The sequence below is a fragment of the Aphanomyces invadans genome (genome assembly GCF_000520115.1).
Source record: "Aphanomyces invadans strain NJM9701 unplaced genomic scaffold supercont1.48, whole genome shotgun sequence".
Classification (NCBI taxonomy): domain Eukaryota; phylum Oomycota; class Saprolegniomycetes; order Saprolegniales; family Verrucalvaceae; genus Aphanomyces; species Aphanomyces invadans.
The window spans coordinates 153416-171269 of record NW_008580193.1 but is presented as its reverse complement, the minus strand read 5'-3'; the positions used below and the strand labels follow the sequence as shown (position 1 = coordinate 171269).

At 56.5% G+C, this 17854-nt stretch overlaps 5 protein-coding genes across 6 annotated transcripts; 2 read left to right on the top strand and 3 right to left on the bottom strand.

Annotated features, from left to right (window-relative positions):
• Positions 1-1029: 1029 nt before the first annotated feature.
• H310_13221 lies at positions 1030-10574 on the bottom strand. 2 transcript variants are annotated; one of them, XM_008880643.1, is made up of 12 exons: positions 10517-10574; positions 10211-10468; positions 9660-10160; positions 9116-9331; positions 4703-9062; positions 4589-4661; positions 4355-4543; positions 3246-4293; positions 3084-3200; positions 2887-3039; positions 1155-2838; positions 1030-1084 (listed from the first exon to the last, which is right to left on the bottom strand). In XM_008880643.1, exons 1-11 carry the CDS (start codon positions 10538-10540, stop codon positions 1303-1305), a joined length of 8475 nt encoding a protein of 2824 aa, XP_008878865.1. In that variant the 5' UTR covers positions 10541-10574; the 3' UTR covers positions 1030-1084; positions 1155-1302. The 2 variants fall into 2 exon arrangements, with proteins under 2 accessions (XP_008878865.1, XP_008878864.1); XM_008880642.1 differs by having other exon boundaries at positions 1030-2838.
• Positions 10575-10661: 87 nt separating this feature from the next.
• H310_13220 (hypothetical protein) lies at positions 10662-11634 on the top strand (the record flags this gene model as incomplete). The annotated part of the gene is made up of 6 exons (XM_008880641.1): positions 10662-10703; positions 10754-10971; positions 11026-11084; positions 11150-11205; positions 11262-11316; positions 11471-11634. 6 exons carry the CDS (start codon positions 10662-10664, stop codon positions 11632-11634), a joined length of 594 nt encoding a protein of 197 aa, XP_008878863.1.
• A 65-nt stretch (positions 11635-11699) lies between these two features.
• Positions 11700-12625, bottom strand: H310_13219 (hypothetical protein; the record flags this gene model as incomplete). The annotated part of the gene is made up of 2 exons (XM_008880640.1): positions 11700-12077; positions 12128-12625. The coding sequence occupies 2 exons, from the start codon at positions 12623-12625 to the stop codon at positions 11730-11732; spliced, it is 846 nt and encodes a 281-aa protein (XP_008878862.1). The 3' UTR covers positions 11700-11729.
• Positions 12626-12792: 167 nt separating this feature from the next.
• Positions 12793-14265, bottom strand: H310_13218 (actin). Its single transcript, XM_008880639.1, has one exon. The coding sequence runs from the start codon at positions 14214-14216 to the stop codon at positions 13086-13088; it is 1131 nt and encodes a 376-aa protein (XP_008878861.1). The 5' UTR covers positions 14217-14265; the 3' UTR covers positions 12793-13085.
• An 875-nt stretch (positions 14266-15140) lies between these two features.
• H310_13217 (PEK protein kinase) lies at positions 15141-17838 on the top strand. The gene is made up of 8 exons (XM_008880638.1): positions 15141-15864; positions 15910-16349; positions 16402-16792; positions 16842-16957; positions 17004-17231; positions 17280-17350; positions 17403-17638; positions 17688-17838. Exons 1-8 carry the CDS (start codon positions 15280-15282, stop codon positions 17736-17738), a joined length of 2118 nt encoding a protein of 705 aa, XP_008878860.1. The 5' UTR covers positions 15141-15279; the 3' UTR covers positions 17739-17838.
• The last annotated feature ends 16 nt before the right edge of the window (positions 17839-17854 follow it).

Genomic DNA, 17854 nt, shown 5'->3' with positions numbered 1-17854 from the left:
ACGACAACGCAGCTGGACCGACTCGCCCACTTGAAGCAGTCCTGGCGCACGCCGTTGGAGGTCGACCCGAGCGTACGACCGAACGATGGAGGATTTTGAGTTGCAGATCCGAGGCGGTGGCAAACCCAATCTTCGGCGGGAGCCCGTGCAGAGGACGACACAAAGACATTCGTGGGTACCACCTACGAGGTCGACGAGATCGAACACGTCGATACTTTGGAGGGGTACCCGTGCCACAGCGCATCGGCGGCCGCTCGACAAGGGCGTCTTTGGATGCGGACTTGTCGACTCTGTGCCAGAGGATCTGTTCGAGGGCCATGGTTCAATCCGCGGCATCTTGCCGGTGCGTCAACTTGAGGAATTCATCGACGCGCTTCAATGACCCCTTCTGGTGCACGAACGATTGCTCCCGTTCCATGTGCATCGGCTCTTGTCGCTCCAATTGCACAACTCCCAACCCACGTCAATCCATCCTCCATCACGGCCCGCAACCATGGTCGACGTATGCCATGGCGCATTGATAGATGTCCTCGGCGTGGAGACTCCGCCGCCGTCAGGTTTCTGGGAGGCCATGATGATGCCCGATTCAACTCCCGGGCTTGCAACCCACCCGCGCGAATGATCAACTATGACACTCGATTCAAATGGTCCACTCGTCCGTGCTTGAACAACAAGATGGGTCGTCCAACGCAAGATCGTCACGGACGCCATGACCTCGCATCATGGTCATATTCTTGGTTGTGTGCTTGCACAACTTGCTACCGCCCTCGACACGGTCGACTCGTCAAATCCAAATGCGCCTACATTGCGCACAACTCGCGAGCCACGTCCCCCTCGTCTCGGGACCAAGATCACGATCATCTTTCCGACTTCATCCGTTTCTCCTGACGACACAATGCGAATTTGAGACTTCATGACATTTGCACACACGTCGGCGATCCACTCGACTCACGCACAGGCACTTGTGGACTCGACAAACGTCCAAGGACAGCTTCAAAGGGATGCCTTTGTTACAATCCGTCGCTCACGGATGTCGACAGTGGTGGAGCTGTCCCTATCATCTTTCCGACTTCATCCGTTTCTCCTGACGACACAATGCGAATTTGAGACTTCATGGCATTTGCACACACGTCGGCGATCCACTACTCACGCACAGGCACTTGTGGACTCGACGAACGTCCAAGGACAGCTTCAAAGGGATGGCTTTGTTACAATCCGTCGCTCACGCATGTCGACAGTGGTGGCGCTGTCCGTCGTCCACAGCACACAAGTGATGTCGCATCACGTGGGTGGAATCCATTCCTACCCAAACAAACTGTACTCGCCGCCGCTGGGTCCGCGTCGAGGCGTCTCCCCGAACAGGTCGAACGAGGCCTTTTTGAATCGGACGACAATTGGCCTCGACGTGTTGACGATAATGTCTTTGAATGCTTGAGTCGACTTGATGGGAATTCCATTCACGGACAGAATCACGTCGTCCTCGGAGATGCGGCCGGTCGCGAGCGCCGGGCCGGGCTGGCCGTTGGAAAAGTAGCAACACTCGCGCACCACGACGGTCTGATGGTCGACTTGTTTGGCCACAATCCCGAGCGCGTCCGTCGTAAACATGACTTCGTACGTGTCGATCGCGTCGGTCGACGACACTTCCTGCGACGGCAAGTCGTCGCCGACGATGATCATAAACTTGGACCACCACGTCTGCTTTTCCTGGACCGTAAACGTCGCCGAGTAACCAGGATTCGGCTGCAGCCGCGTCGAGTTTTTCGAAATGTACAAGTTGAATGCGTTCGACTGAAGCTGGAGGCAAATGTCGCCCGTCGTGAGCAGCGTCGGCGTGTAACCCCACGCAAACACGATGAGCGCGCGGTCGCTGGTCCAGTGCTGGGTCGACGCGCCGTCCAGGTAGTTGCGGCCAGTGGGGAGAAGTCTCGTTTCAGCGCCATCCTTTAAAAACACTTGCAGCACCACCGACTGCCGCGAATTGTTGACAATCCCGAGTGCCATGCACGCCCGCGCCTCGAGCCCCGTGTGATTGCCGTCCCAGTCGTACACCAAGTGGTTGAGAATCACGGCAACGTCGGCGGGGGACGTGCATCGCTTGGCCAGCGCGGCCGAGTGCTTGGCCACGATCGCTTGATTCGACAGCGACTCGTACCGAAACGAAGCCGACGACGCAAGCGATGTGTCCGTCTTTCCGATCAAGGTCGACACCAACGACGACACACCGTCCTTGACAACGCCCGTCACAAGCGACGTGACCTGGATCGACTCGATCAAGTTGAGCGCTTGCCCTTTCATCGAGCTCACGTAGAACGCGCCAACGGCATGGACGACCGACTCTTGCGTCGCAAACGCGTGGCTGAGCTTGTACTCGTCGAGCACAATCGACGCGTCCTTGATGCGGAACTTGAGGTTTGATATCCAAAACCCAGCCGACGGGTCGATGCGATCGTTCTTGTCGCGGACAAACGACACCACCACGTTGATCGGGTGGATGTGGCAGCGCTCAAAAAAGCACTTGCGCCCCGTGATGGCCGTCATTTCCATCGAGTCAAAAGCGGTAAAGTACGTGAGCAAGTCGACCGGCGTCGTCGCAAAATGCGTCGACACCTCCGCCACGACCGTGTTGATGCGGTCCACAAACTTCATCGACGTCTGGAGATGGACGTCCTTCACCCACAACGTGAGCTCTTCAATGTACGCGTATTTGGGATGCCGCTTCGAGACATACGTAAACTGGACAAAGTCGTGGCCAGCTTTGGACGGCGTCAGGACCTTGGGGTACTTGGTGCCTTCCAGCAGGTCTTCCAGCGTGACGGATGCAATGTCGAGATGCGACTACGACCCACACATGACGAACCAAGCGATATTGCAACGTAGACGTACGTTTGTCGAGATGCGGTCCTTGAACGAATCGAAGCGAATGTTCGAAATGCTGAATCGAGCCACGTCTTCCGCCATGGCGCTGCTGCCAAACAAGTCGAACGCGTCGTTGGCCGATTGGGTCGAGTCGGACAGCGTGATGTCCAACCCAGCAACCTGACAACTCGCGTTTCAGTGCACGCCACGATAACGTGGCCTACCTTGATGTCGTAGCTGATGACGTCCCACTTGGACTGCTCCAGGTCGGGTTCCGAATCGAGACGCGCAATGTCGACCACGAACGTCGCTTGCGAGAGCCCACCCGTCTTGACGCTTACCTGCAGCACCAACCTGTCATGTGAGCTATCATCATTTGGGCACACCTGGAGGTACGGACAGTCGACGTCATTCGGGACAATCAAGTCAAACGTGTTGGGGGTATTGATGCTGAACGAGTCCGACCAACTTGACGTCCCATGGAGGCCCACGACACTGGCGCGAAGGGCCTTGCGGCTGCCTCCTGCCCACCACAAGCTGTACGCGTCACCGGCGTTGATCACGTGGTCCACTTGGTCCATCGTCTGCAGCGATCCATCGTCCTCGAGCAGCACCAACGTCCACGGCGTGCGGTTCACCACCACGTACCGAGGAGTGATACTCACCAACGTCGTCAAGACGCCAAAGTGACGCGTACCATAGTCCGCCGACACACCAAACTCGTACAGCCGACCTTGGCTTGTCGTGACGGCGAGGCACTCGTCTTGCCAATTCATTCGCTTCGGGTCCGCCTTGAAGCGCGTCGTCCAGTTGGACAACCCCATCCTGAAGCGCAGCGCGGACGGCGTCGAGTAGAGCGTGATGTTGGTGGCCCCGATCACGGACCGCGCTTGCGGTACGTACACGTCGTCGGCGTCGTTGCCGTACAACAATTCGACGCCAGTCTTGTTAATGATCCACATCTCGGCCAGGAGCGTGATCGTGACGGCCTTGGCTTTGTTTTCGGAAATCGCGACGAGAATCGTCAACGGTTGTCGATCCAACCGCTTGAGGGTGAGCGAGAACGTGTCGCCGTCCCGCTTGCGTAGGAGAGGGAGCCAATTCGTGGTTTCACACCCAGGGACGTTGAATGCAAACACGGGCGTGCTGCGGCACCACCAAATGGCCGACTTGCACCCGACCACAACGTCGTCGCCTCGCGGCAACGACTGCGCGTCCTTGACTTGGAACATGACCGACACGGGCAGCTTGTTCTCGAGCACATACGGCTCGTACAGCTCAATCACGCCGTTGTCGAGTGCCACGCAAAACACAGCGACCTTGGACGATTCGTGCACGCAAGTCACGGTGATTGTGGACGTGCTTGCCGCGTCGATGGGGATCGGGCTGCTGTACGCCCAGTCGGGTCCATTCAGTCGCACGCGCAACTCGGACCTGCGTCCGCCCGGGGTTAGCCATATCATGCGATTCGTGCGACGTGGGATGGCGTGTGTACCCCGTGGAGTATGCTATGGGAATATACGTCGACGCGAGGGGGCGCAAGTTGCCGAGTTCCACGGGAGATTTCCACGTGGGGTCGTATACGAGCAGTTGAATCTCGTTCGATAGATGGCTTTGCACGCGCAGATGCGACGAGATCGTGAGTACAATGTGGCCGCCCACGAGCTGCGTATCGCACGTCACACTAGTCACACAAGGGATTAGGTAGCGACGCAGGCTGGTTGCGTACTTGAGCTTGGACAAGCTGCCACAGGTCTCGACGAGGGCATGGAGACGCGTGCCCAGTTGCTCGACGACAATGCCTACGCACGTCCGTGAAGAGCCTTCGCGAGATTTGACTCACCTTGGACTGGCATCGTGTCCATCCCAAGGAGGTTGATGCAGAGCGTGCCATGCTCCTTGTCGCTCGACGTGTACGTTCTAGTGACTCCAGCGCCCTTTCCTTTGACATGCACATAATGAATCGCGTCTGCTCCTTTGTGTTCGACGCGGGTCTTCTTGCGCGGGTCGCTACTCCACCAGTACTCAATGGGCATCCCCGATTCATTCTGAATCAAGCACGGCGCGGCGTGCTTGAGAGATGCGTCGTCGGTCGTTTCCTTGGCCTTCATCAAAGAGCCCCCCGCGGACGCCAGCGCCTCGAGCAACCCATGAGTCGCCGTCAGTTTCAGCGTATCAGCCGAGATATGCCACTGCATCGAGTTCAACTGGTCCTCCTTGACAACGTGTGGGATATTGGTCATGACAGACGCCGCGAGCTTCCACTCGGGGCATAGCGGATGCCATACGCGACTGTCCGGGTTGTAGTAGGACGATGCAAACGATAGATCACAGCCACCTGTGGCCGTTGTTGCGTCGTTGGTCGTTGTCGCATTCATGAACACCCGACACATTGGGAGCTCGAGCTGGAGGAGCCCCATGTCGCACCCGTCGCAATCGTTGATGAGCGTCAGCTGCATGCTCGCGACGTCGCACGTGATGTGGCGCTGAACGTCGACGACACGGTCGGACGCCAGTTGGAGCGGCTTGGAAGACGATCTTGTCAACGTCGCGTTGGATGGAGGAGACGCCGACGTTTGCATGTCGCACTGCATGGTGGCCCACACGTCCGCGAGAACCCGCGAGTCTTCGTACGACAAAAATACTTCAATCGGACTCACAGACACATCGATTTTGTCCTGGTGGTGGCCTGGGCACGGTTCGAAACCCAAGTACGTGACCCCCATCGTGGTTGGTTCTATCAATTGCACCAACGTGTCGCTGCAGCCCTGCCGATTGGCATTTTGCAGCAGCGCTTCACAGTCGCTCGCTCGCAGCGTCAATTTCTGCTGAAGGTGTTCAATGTGGTTTGTAAAGCTCTCGAACGCAACGTCAAAATTCGCCGCCACGACGAACTCGACCCCGTGGTCGACTTGGAGGTCCTGTGGTAGACTCAGCTGGACATTCGTGGCGACCATGTTCATGGTGAAGGACGTTTGGCGATTCGGGGCAGGGATGGCCACAACAGCTGCGGTCGTCGCGCCGGGCGCTTCGTCGTTGGTCTCCAAGGCAAAGAAGCGCGAAACGTCGACCAAGACATGCGGAATCAACTTGCCATGGAGGTGGCTGAGCGCAACGTCGAGGAAGGTCGTACCGGCTTCATCATCCCACTCGTATTTGATTGTCATGATCGAGTCGCATCGCATGACGTTCGAGACGGACGCATTCGCCAAGCTCACATGGAGCAACGGATTCACATGATGGAGGAGGTTCAAGCACACCGTCAAGTTGGTCGTTTCAAGTGTCAACCCAATGTCCAGCGCACACGAGAACGACTCCATCAAGAATGACAGCGCCATCGTTGCAGCTTCCAAGTCGGCGTTCGCATACTCGTACACGACAACGGGACGATTCGACCCCGTGTCCGTTTGGTGAATCGCGGCGGCCGCCGACGACACGAGCGAGTCGCCGCCAATGTTTTCCCCCAGCACGCGAAAGAACATGAGGTAATGCTTTCGCGAGATCTTGAGGTGCATATGGGGCATGAGGCAATCGATGGAGAAGCGAGGAAGCGCCTTGCCATCGTGTTCGAGGTGTGTGGACCGGACGTCGATAATAGAGATCGACAACGTCATTGGCTTTGCCATCAAGTCGTCGTAGCCTCCGCTGCCGTTCGAGCTGTACAGTCCAGCGTGTTCGAGCACGACGTGCTTCAAATCGCACGCAAACTCGGAACGCGCATTGTCGCGAGTGCGGACAACCGCCAGCATCGAGTCGGCGTACGCAGCAAACGTCGACGGCACATGGGTGAGAGTCAACCGCGACGACGTGAGCAAGAAATGCTCGACATCCAAGGGTTCCATGGGGACGAGGATCTTGGGCTGTTCGATGCGAATGTCCAAGACGACGGACGCTGCAGGTTCGAGAAGGAGTTGCGTCGCACTGAGCAATGTTTGGTTCACGAGGGAGCCCAAGATGCCTTGGAACAAGTAGTCGACCAACTCGAGGATCTGCTGGTGAAAATACACAATCCGGATCGAGTTTAAAACGAGCGACAATCGCGGCATCGTCGCCCCGCCCGTGACGTCATACTCGAACTGGAGCAACTTGGCGACCGACGATTTGGAACCTTCGACGCTTCGATCCATGCCGAAAAACGGAGAATACGTCGGCGCTTTCTTCACGCTGAAGTCGACTCCGGTCATGTCGCCCAACTCGCCCTGCACGCTGAACAGCCCCGACTGATGCCCAATGTACCCAAGCGATGCATTGGCCACAGTCACGGTGAGCAAGCGGCGGTCGAGCTCGTCCTTGTTGAAAGACACACTGAATTTCTTGAGCGCGGCTGTGACTTTCAACGACGGGATGGTCGCGTTGGTGGGCTTGGCCAAGGTCGTGCTCTGACTCATGATCGAAGCAGACAAGTCGGTCGTCGTTGAACCGTCCATGCTGCTGCCGTACGCCGCGATCATCGTGTACAGCATCATAATTGACGACGGATTCCACTGCATGTGCAGCACGTTGAACTGTACGTCGACAGTAGTGTCCGCCACACGGGCCGGCGAGGTGCTCGTGGCCAGTGTGACTTGGATCAAATCCGACGAGTCTTCGGTGCGAGCGAGGTAGTAATACGGCGACTGCGCCGCATGGCATCGGTCCTCCATCGACAAATCTTGCAGCCTGGCTTGGACCGTTGTCGACGAGCTCCGAGCTTGGTAGTCGAACCACGTGCCCCGCATATTGAACCGGAATGTGTCGTCAATGTTGACTTGAACAAACTCGATCAACCACACGAGGTGTAGCACACACGAGTCCACATCGTTTTTCGTTGTCAGGTCATTTTCCAACGTCTCATCGCGCTGCGCCGCCGATGCAGGCACAACGTCATCGGCTACGTGCACTGACACGGACGATGCGTTGCAATACGCCTTGCATTGTTTCAAGAGCGACGCGTGGAGCTTGCCGAGGGACATGATCGTGTCTTGTGCGCCATTCACGATCACGGACGGCATCGACGCCTTGGCCGACACAAAAGGAATGCGGCTGTCTTGAAAATTCTTGGACGATTCGACGGCAAACGCGACATTGAATCGTGGAACGATCGGCACCACGTTGGATGCCTTGGGCTGTTGCAGGAGCACCTCGATTTCCGTCATGTCAAACTGCCAAGAGTACACGTCAGCAGCGCGAGCGGGGGTCGTCGCCACGTCTTGGACGTGAAAACGACCGAGATCCAACACCAACATCGCCGTGGTGTTGGATGTGGCATCTTCCGGTAGCACAAACAGCGGCGCTTTCATGTCAACGAGGACGTCGTACATGATGTGCTTCTTCGTGGCCACGACTGCGCGCATGTCTGCCTCTTGCTCGGCAAACACGTAGTTCTGCACCGAGCTCGTCGCGTACTCCCATACGTCGTTCAGGGTGTCGTTGGTGGAGAAAAAATCCATCAGTTGCAACAGGAACACGGGGTCGAGCACGACGCGGATCGGATCGGCCGAGACGCGCACACGCATGGCAGCCACGTCGGTGGCGGCGACGGAGATCTCAAACGGCGCGTTCGTCGTCGCGCTCCTTCCATGGTCTACTTGAAGCGCGCAAAACTTGCGTCCTGCTGCGTCGGCATTGGCGCAACGCCAATTCAGCACGTTCAACCGACGCAGTTGGAGTTGGAGCAGCCATCGCGACGCGGGCTGGACTTGAAACAAACACGACCCCGTAAACTCGCTCGTCAGCAACGGCACGTTTTTGTATGCGAACAGACCAATTTCACCCTTTTGCAACGTCAAGTCGACGACAACAATACAGCAGTCTTCCGGAACCGGCGCCTCTTCCAGCGCAACGGTCTCGTCAAATGCGCGCTTCAAATCGGCCTTGCCTTCAGCCGACAGCACTTCCTGAACATCCTTGGACGAATCGCCTTCGCCAAAAAAGTACCCAAACCACGACGACTGCGCGGCTGCCGCTTGTGCCTCTGTCTTGGTCTTGGCGAGTTGGGCATCGGCCATGTCACGCAGGCGCATCGTCAACTCGAGGGGGAACATGTCGTCGAGGCGCTGCAGGTACGCCAGCTGCTCGGCACTCAACGGAATGTGCTGCAAGTGGTGCTGTTTGTACAACGCGATGTACATTTTGCGGTCGCGAGCCATTTTACGCACGACGGACCAGCGGAAGCGCAACTTTTTCTTCTTGCTGTAAAAGCGCACAGCGTAATCCCACCACACCTACCGTCCAACGCCGCCGTCAGAGGTACACAGGCGACAGTCGCGTGGCGTACGATAGAATAGTTGGTGATCGACAGAAATGGCCGATGGCGATTGTACCAAAAGTGCGCTTCGATCGCTAGCCGACTTCGCATCGCCAAGTACATAAACACCATTTCGTCGTATTGTTCTCGACTCAAGTGAAGCGCTAGGGTCGTGACCGTCGCCTGGATTCGGTACTTGGGGCATTCCTTTGTGAACACTTGGCTCTCGTTCTTTGTGAATCGAACCTACACACCCAAACCGTCGAGTTGCATGCCCATGGTGAAGGCGCAAGACGGAAACGTGAACGCTCGCGCAACAATTTTTCATGGGGTGAAAAGGCACTGCAGTCTCTCAAATCCAGCCAAGCATTTTCGTGTGTTCAGCGGCATAAACGAAAACACACATGATTTCAGCCGCATTGAGGAATTCCAATCCAGGACGCCATCATCGACTTCCTCACACTACATCGACTTCGACGAATCATTGCCACGTGGTAGACTGTTTCCAGTCCCATCCCAGCGTCTCTGTCATGCCGACAGCATTTCCAACGCAACATCGAGTCAAACTACGTACACTGAGGGAGCATGGTGGGAGAAGGAGCCATCGCCTGTCGAGTTGCCGAAAGTCGCTATAGATCACGTTGCGCATCGAGGTCTCAAAGTTTTTGGACTTTTGCAGCGACGTAGCTTTCGACAATCGATCCCAGTACACCGTCAGATTCTTCAGCGTCGCGACCTTGTGCATCTTTGCCGGCGGAGCGTTGCTCCTGTCCACAAACAACTTGCGCCCTTGTTCATCAGTCGTTTCAATCGTGAACGACTCGAGCAACACGCCAAACGTGAAAGGTGTGCTTGGGTTCGACGTCACATCTTCGTAGCGGATGTGGAAATCGCGGATCGTGATCAGAAGGTTGTCCATGATGCGTGACGTTAGTCTCGAAAAGAAACTCTCGTCTTCTTTCGGGTCCGATGCACTGTGTTGCCCGTTTGTCGTGTGCCGTTGGTGCTGACGCATGAGCTCTGCACGTTCCAGCCGATTACGAATTCCCACCAACACCTCTTCGGGAGTCGGGAGCTAGTAAATACGCCCCTCGTCGATACAGACATAGTACAAGAGATATCTACCTCGTTGTTCGGAACAGCGACCCCGTATATCCCCTCTAGAGTGATTTGCACACTCGCCGACCCCAATTGATTCCACGGAACGAGTACATGCACCTTCGCAATGCTTCCCTGGATTACTAGGATGGGAAGGTTCAGCTCCGCGAGCGCATTCGGCTTGAGTTTCAAGTTCGTGAGCAAAAGTTCCCCGCTCCACAACCCGACTTGTAGCGATTCCGGGGCCAGTCCATCGACATACCTGCCAAGCTGGGATTGCAGTATCTACGACAAGTTAACGTGCAAGAATCACATCTTCGCGCATGATCTTACCGACGAGATCACTGCTTTCGCCATGCCGACTTGCTGCACTCTTCACTTGTCCTTCAGACTGGATTTGTGTCGCAACCGCCCTTTCTCTGGGAAATCCGGATATCCCATGCGGATATGAGATTTCCTCGACTACCACTTCGGCGCCATGGCATCATTGTGCATCGCGGCGCGATCCGGTGACCTCACGGTGCCGTTCCATAATCCTGCAGGATTTCCCGTCGTGATGGGATTCTGTAGGAGGTGAAGAAGCTGGTTGAAAGTGGGTACAATCCGAATGCTGTGGACGAAGACGAGCGAACGGCGCTGCATTGGGCATCTTCGTCGGGACATCTTGATGTCGTGGAGTACCTGGCCGAGATGACACAGATCGACCGCCAAGATGACTCTGGTTGGACGGCCTTGATGAGCGCCACGTCAGCAGGGCACGTTGATGTTGTGAGTCATTTGCTCAGCAAGTATGTCGATTCATTCTCCATATCGATGAACTCGACGCGCACCGTCTAACATAGGGGTGCAAACGCAAACCTGGCCAACGAAAACGGCCAGATTCCCCTCCATTACCACAAGGGTATGTACGTTGCCGCGCAAGAAGGACTACAGCATCCACCAACTTCCCCTTTCACTGCAACATAGGTCGTCAGGAGATTGCCGAGCTCATCGTGGACGCCACGAGGAACATCAACCACGCAGTTCGTCAAGATCTAGTGCAACTCGTTCGGTGGAATTCGTTCTCATGGAAATGTAGGATCGATCTGGCGCGACTCCGCTTACGAAGGCACTGGGTGGTCGCCCATCCCCTGGTACGCCCTGCGTGCGTGATCACGTCATTTGACAGGGTGGACAGATATCGTAGTCCTCTTGCTGGATCACGGCGCTTCCCTTAGCACCCAAGACATCCATGGCATGTGGAAAATGGTCCTGACGTCGTCCGTCTAACATTCGCTCTCGACGTAGGCAATACGCCACTGCATATTGCCCTCCTCGAAGGCCACGACGGGATCGCGGCCCTCCTCGTTGAGCATGGCGCCAACATTCATGCCACAAACAAGCAAAAGCAATCGTGCTTGGACGTCGCGTCGCGGGTGTTCCGCCAGCGCATTCTCGCCGCGCCATGCTGAGGTGAACCAACCACGTCCCTGTTGTTTGCCAATAAAAGAACGGGCGATCAACGGAATGACGGTGGTTTCCGCAAAAAGAACGACATGCATTGTTATTACGCCGTGCGCTTAAAATGGTTTTCGTCGATCGTGGAGTAAATGTGCCCTTCGTTCGTGAGGTAGTTGAGCGCGTCGCGGAGCTGCGCGTCGGTTAGTCGGCCGTGAAGGTTCTGCTTGATCTGATCTACAGATAGACCCATGTCGAGGGAGCTCGCTCCCAGAATATCCAGGATCGCTTGCTGTGCCGGGTCGGAAAACCCCGAATCCGACGCGCCAAAGTTGTAGTTCTGCTGGTGACCGGACGATGCATGATGCCCCCCAAAGGCATTGAATCCACCGCCAAAGTGGCTTGAAGTGTCACCAAAGTTGTGCGACGTCGTGCCTCCCCCCCCGCCGAGTGGACCCTACAAGCACAACGATCAGACGTGCGGTCGAGCCGAGGGATCCAGCATACCTTGGTGTTGCGGAGGTGTGTGTAGATGCAATCAAGGAAATGGTGCGTGACCTGGTTGAAGTTTTCGACAGGGGACACAGTGTGACACGACAAGCTGGTCTTGCCACCAAACGACCGCAGGTTCCCGACGGCGGATACGTAAATTCCGTCTTGTAGAGTCTCAAGCAATTGTTGTTGGTACGGGTCATCCTCGCCTTGCAAAAAATATCGCGCGGCAAACGTCGCCGTGCCATCGTTGATCACGAACGTGATGGTCGTGGAGTTGTGCACGACTTCTGTCAAGAGCCCGACGAGGTGAACGTTGTTGAGTTCCTTGCCGTCGACAAGGGGACTGTCTTCGCCGCTCGCAACAGCCGTCACCAGTTGGCGCACAGTGAGCGGGGTAAGAGTCTGGTTGTCCCGAGAATTGGTGCCACCTTGCTTTTGCGGGGTTGTTTGGGACTCCATGTACCCGCCACTGCCTTCCATGTACCCGCCATCGTTGCTCTCCCACTGCATGTGGCTGCTTGTTCAGAAAAAAATGGCGCTTTCTGTTTCCCGGCAAAATCGCCTCCGCCAATGCTTCCAATGGATTAGATAAAATCAATGCATTCCATCCAATCCAATTGCTCTATTCCTTTCATTTTCTCGGATACTGCATCGAAAAAAAACGTCTTTGCAGAATTTCAGTCGATAATTTCTTCATTGAAAGCACCAGGAACACAAAGTCGATCCACACCACCGTGCGGCGCTCAAGGCGGCATGAGCACAGGACAACACGAGGAAACAGCGGAGCATCCAAGGACTAGATAACTACGTATACTTTATTCAGAATTGATATTCAGTTCCTACGACTTGCGTCAACCGCGAGATCGCAAAGTCTCCCCGTGAGCATCAGCCAAAGCACTCAAGCCTCAAAGCCGCTACGACGTAGGAAAACCACACGACGGATGCCGCCGCAAATCCGCCAAGAGTGCATTTAAAAGCACTTTCGGTGCACAATGGACGGACCACTTTCATCGTATTCGGCCTTCGAGATCCACATCTGTTGGAACGTGGACAGCGACGACAAGATGGAACCACCGATCCAGACAGAGTACTTGCGCTCCGGGGGAGCGACGACCTTGATCTTCATCGTGGAAGGAGCCAAGGCGGTCAATTCCTTGGTCATACGTTCCGAGATACCAGGGTACATGGTGGTACCACCCGACAACACGATGTTGCAGTACAGGTCCTTGCGGATATCAACGTCGCACTTCATGATGGTGGAGAAGGTGCAGTCGTGGATACCGGCAGCTTCCTTACCGATCAACGAAGGCTGGAACAACACTTCGGGGGTACGGAAGCGTTCGTTGCCAATGACAATGACGTTACCATCGGGCAATTCGTAGCTCTTTTCCAAGCCAGACGATTCGGCCGCCGTCTTCATTTCTTGGTCGAAGTCGAGGGCGACGTACGTCAACTTTTCCTTGATGTCGCGGACAATTTCGCGTTCGGCAGTGGTGGTGAAGGAGTAACCACGTTCGGTCAAAATCTTCATCATGTAGTCGGTCAAGTCGCGACCAGCCAAGTCCAAGCGGACAATGGCGTGGGGGAGGGCATACCCTTCGTAGATGGGCACAGTGTGCGACACACCATCACCAGAGTCCAACACGCAACCAGTGGTACGACCAGAGGCGTACAAGGACAGCACGGCTTGGATGTTGACGTACATGGCAGGCACGTTGAAGGTTTCAAACATGATTTGCGTCATGCGTTCGCGGTTGGCCTTGGGGTTCAACGGGGCTTCCGTCAACAACACGGGGTGTTCTTCCGGGGCGACACGCAATTCGTTGTAGAAAGTGTGGTGCCAGATCTTTTCCATGTCGTCCCAGTTGGTCACAATACCGTGTTCAATCGGGTACTTCAACGTCAACACACCACGCTTCGATTGAGCTTCATCGCCCACATACGCGTCCTTTTGGTCCATGCCGACCATGATACCAGGGTGCTTGGGACGACCCACGATGGAGGGGAAGACAGCGCGGGGAGCGTCATCACCGGCGAAACCGGCTTTGCACATGCCGGAACCGTTGTCTACGACAAGAGCTTGGACATCATCGTCGGCCATGGTGAATTCGGTTTGGGCTTTGACGGCAAATCGAAAAGTGTGCCTGACGAGGTCATGCGCCTTGTGCTTGGCAAGGGTGAGGTCGCCGTTTTTTCGAAAAAGTCGCTCTTTAACGACCTTTGGTCCGAAATTTTCGCCCGTTGGACCGCATGGTCCCCTTGACGCCCTCTGTTTAAGGACACCAACATTCGTGCTAGTTCGGTCAACAGGGATTGTAGCCCCTCGTTAGTCACCTTGGTTTAACGACATCTTGACCAAGCTCGTCGCACTGTATCCGTTACTGACGTTGCCGTCGACCAAATAAAATGATATTTGTCTTGATCAACGTATGTTACTGCCTTCTCTACGCGACGAATTAAATCTTTGAATTCTACAACGAGGGAATCCGACGTCAAGATGTCACTATTACCACCAGAAGGGGGGCTAGGGGACCCCGTTCCACGTTTCATTGGCCAATAAGATTTCCCGATCTGGGTGACAAGTTGGGATTTCAATGGCAGGAAATCCTGACGGCAGCGGCGGCCGAGCGGCCTCGGAGACGCCATGCCCCACAGCTCCTCCCTGACCGCGTCGACGATTCGTGTACTGATGTATATACCTTTTGTGTGTGCTTGACCGATTGCATGGCACACACGTGTCGACGCTTGTAGTTGTTCCTCTCGCTGTGCCACGTCACCAGATAACGAGCGTTGCACATCACCCCAGTCGACACCGACGGAACGAAATGCACACGAACTGAAAGATTACACCCGCCGAGTACTCACGTCGCAGTCGAAGAGACGCGCAGCGGCACCGCGCCCATGGCCACCATTCGCAACAACCTGACGCGGAGAGCCGACGTCGGTCGTCCGTGTCCATGTGGCCGACTTGTTGTGCTCGCCCGACGGAAGACTCGGTTTAAGGGATTTTCAAATGAGGGTATCGATCTAATTGGTGCATCCACGTTCTCCGGAACGCTATCCGGATATACTCGAGGGATTTCCCGCATGTGGGCACCGGCATATATGCTCCACGCGCACGGCGCCGCGACGGAACACACACTGGGGAACGACTCAGCCCGGACATGGACTATGCAGAGAATCTGCGTCGATCGCCCGTCTTCCGCGGTACTTTCGATCCATCTATAGACCATGGAGACTCTGCGTCTACCCTCCCTCGCGGCGGCGACAGCCCTGTAGAGATTCACCTTCGACCTGCGCGCCACGACGTGCACGACTTCAAACTGGACCATCTTCCGTCTCATGCAGCCGCACCGTTCGACCGGTTCGATGCACACGAGAAGGCTGTCCCCGACGCTGACGTTCCCGTCCTGTGCGAGAAACAAGTCACGATCATCGTGCTGTTGGCACGAGTATGCACCGTGTACGACGCGACGCCCAAGACGTTCGTTGCGAACGTCTTGCGTCTCCATCGACTCGGTATCATCGACTCGATTGCGTTCCTTGCCGACTTGGGACTACTTCCGACATCGCCGCTCGCGTCGTCGCCACGACCCACCGACTTTATCGAGCCATGGGACTCGGATCCCCGGGGCCTCCATCTCATTCCTCAGACGCTCAACATGTCGCGGTACGCTCGAGACTTTGACGAGGTCTGTCTTCTCGGCCAAGGTGGGTTCGGCCAGGTCTTCAAAGCCCGACACAAACTCGTACGTTTGCATGTCCGTCGCGGTCGTCGTTGAACAAGTGCGCAGGACGGCATCTGCTACGCGATCAAGCAAGTCAACTTTGTCAACAAAGGATTCCAGTCGCCGCTCGTGCAGAACGTGCTACGAGAAGTCCACTGCTTGGCGAGGTGCGACCACCCAAACGTGAACAGGTACTACAGTGCGTGGCTCGAGCCCACGTGGGTCCCGATGGGGCAACCGTCGGCGTTTCCTGCAACGGCGGCGTCGGCCGCCGCCGCGACCAAGCCCCATGCATCAAGTGGAGGCGGCGTGTCGCTGTCGTCCATCGAAGCCAAGCACGAAAACAGACAACTTATCGAAGACATTCGGCGCTTCGTCGACGACCTCCAAAGCAGCGACAGCGACGTGCTTTCCATGAGCTCTGCCTCGACTGCGCCTTCGTTTGTCGCGTCCGACTCGTCCTCGGTGGACTTTTCCTTCGACCACAGCACGTCCAGACAAAGCAAGTACGACCTCCTCCCTTGACCGCGGCGCGCGTTCATGGATATCTCTGTGCAGCTTCAGCGATCTTCCCATGTACCACTCGACCGGCGACCTCTCGACGACGAACATCGTCCACAACGCAACGACCCATCACAGCCAAACGTCCGAGTCGTCGTGGAGCCATCATCGCACGGCGTCGATCCGTCCGGACAACATGCAGCTCGAGATTGTACCCAAGGTCCCTCCCAGTCTGGTGTCGCGGGGGCGCGCCGCTCCTGGGATGGAATGGGCATGGAATTTAAAGCGGCACTGGAACATGCCGGACTCGATGCACCACCGCCGCCCGGCCAAGTTGCGACTCGGGATGAAAGGCGAGCCCGGCGCCGATCCGAGCGGCGGACCGTCCTTCACGTACCACGTGACGTTGTACATTCAAATGTTTCTGTGCGAGCAGTCGACGCTCCACGTACGTCTATCCCGTCGATGCCGTGGGCTGGAGTGGCATGCCGCGGTAGGACTGGCTCGAAGAGCGCAATCGATATCGCAAAGTGGACGGGGACCAGAGCTTGCGGCTGTTCCGGCAGCTCGTCGACGGCCTCCTGCATGTTCATGAAAACGGGATCGTCCACCGGTACGTCCCGTCGTGCCGTCCGTGCATGACGTGTGTGTGCGTGCAGGGATTTGAAGCCGAGCAATGTCTTTCTCGCCCGCGACGGGTCGCTCAAGATTGGCGACTTTGGGCTGTCCAAGCTGCTGGCGGACGCGATGTGCGACGATGACGATGTCCGCCGTCGATCCCAGACGCCATGCGATCCGCGCCACACACAAGGCGTCGGGACCATGTCGTACGCGAGCCCCGAACAAGTCGCGGGCACGGACTACGACGCCAAGGTCGATTCGTTCAGGTAGTGCCTCCGATGCGGCCGCCGCCTTTTATCACGCGCGTGTGCTAGTCTCGGCATCATCTTGCTCGAATTGTTTGTCCCGTTCCACACGCGCATGGAGCGCGCCGACGCATTGACACGTACGTGCGCAGCGCGATCTGTGCGAAGGACATTGAGAGGAAGCATGTTCAGGACTTCGTCAAGACCCGTGCGAGCTGCCAGCACTCGTCACCGAGACATATCCCCATGTCGCCGTCATGATCCGAGGGTTGGTGGCGCCGACGGCGTCCCGATGGACCATGCACCAGACCAAAGCGTATTTGAACGACGAGTTTCCACATGTCGAGGTAGAGTGCAGGGGAGGGGCTGGCGAAGTGGTGGCATTGCGCCAGCAGCTCAAGGAGAACCAGGAACGACTGGCTCAACAAGTACGCTCGTCCGCATGGCTTTTACCTCATCACGCGGCGTTGTTGCTAGGATGCGATCATCGAAGACCTGCGCCGCCAACTCGCCGCCAAGGCTTTGTGACGCCGCCACGTCCGTCTAGCGCGCACCTCACGGCAAGCGCCTCCCCCTTGCAAAATTCCTCGAGTCCAGTCGACAAATGAACAAGCATCTTTGTTTTGGTGCTGTGTTCTGCTGGT

Excerpts from the sequence above, each read along its gene's own strand:
- H310_13221 (XM_008880642.1), bottom strand. The coding sequence starts at position 10,540 with ATGGCGAAAGCAGTGATCTCGTCG. Across the intron at positions 9,063-9,115 it reads CGATCACCAACTATTCTATC|GTGTGGTGGGATTACGCTGT; the intron begins GTACGCCACGCG and ends GTTGGACGGTAG. Across the intron at positions 4,662-4,702 it reads GGACACGATGCCAGTCCAAG|GCATTGTCGTCGAGCAACTG; the intron begins GTGAGTCAAATC and ends GGACGTGCGTAG.
- H310_13218 (XM_008880639.1), bottom strand. The coding sequence starts at position 14,216 with ATGGCCGACGATGATGTCCAAGCTCTTGTCGTAGACAACGGTTCCGGC.
- H310_13217 (XM_008880638.1), top strand. The coding sequence starts at position 15,280 with ATGGACTATGCAGAGAATCTGCGTCGATCGCCCGTCTTCCGCGGTACT. Across the intron at positions 16,350-16,401 it reads AGCACGTCCAGACAAAGCAA|CTTCAGCGATCTTCCCATGT; the intron begins GTACGACCTCCT and ends ATCTCTGTGCAG. Across the intron at positions 16,958-17,003 it reads GAAAACGGGATCGTCCACCG|GGATTTGAAGCCGAGCAATG; the intron begins GTACGTCCCGTC and ends GTGTGCGTGCAG.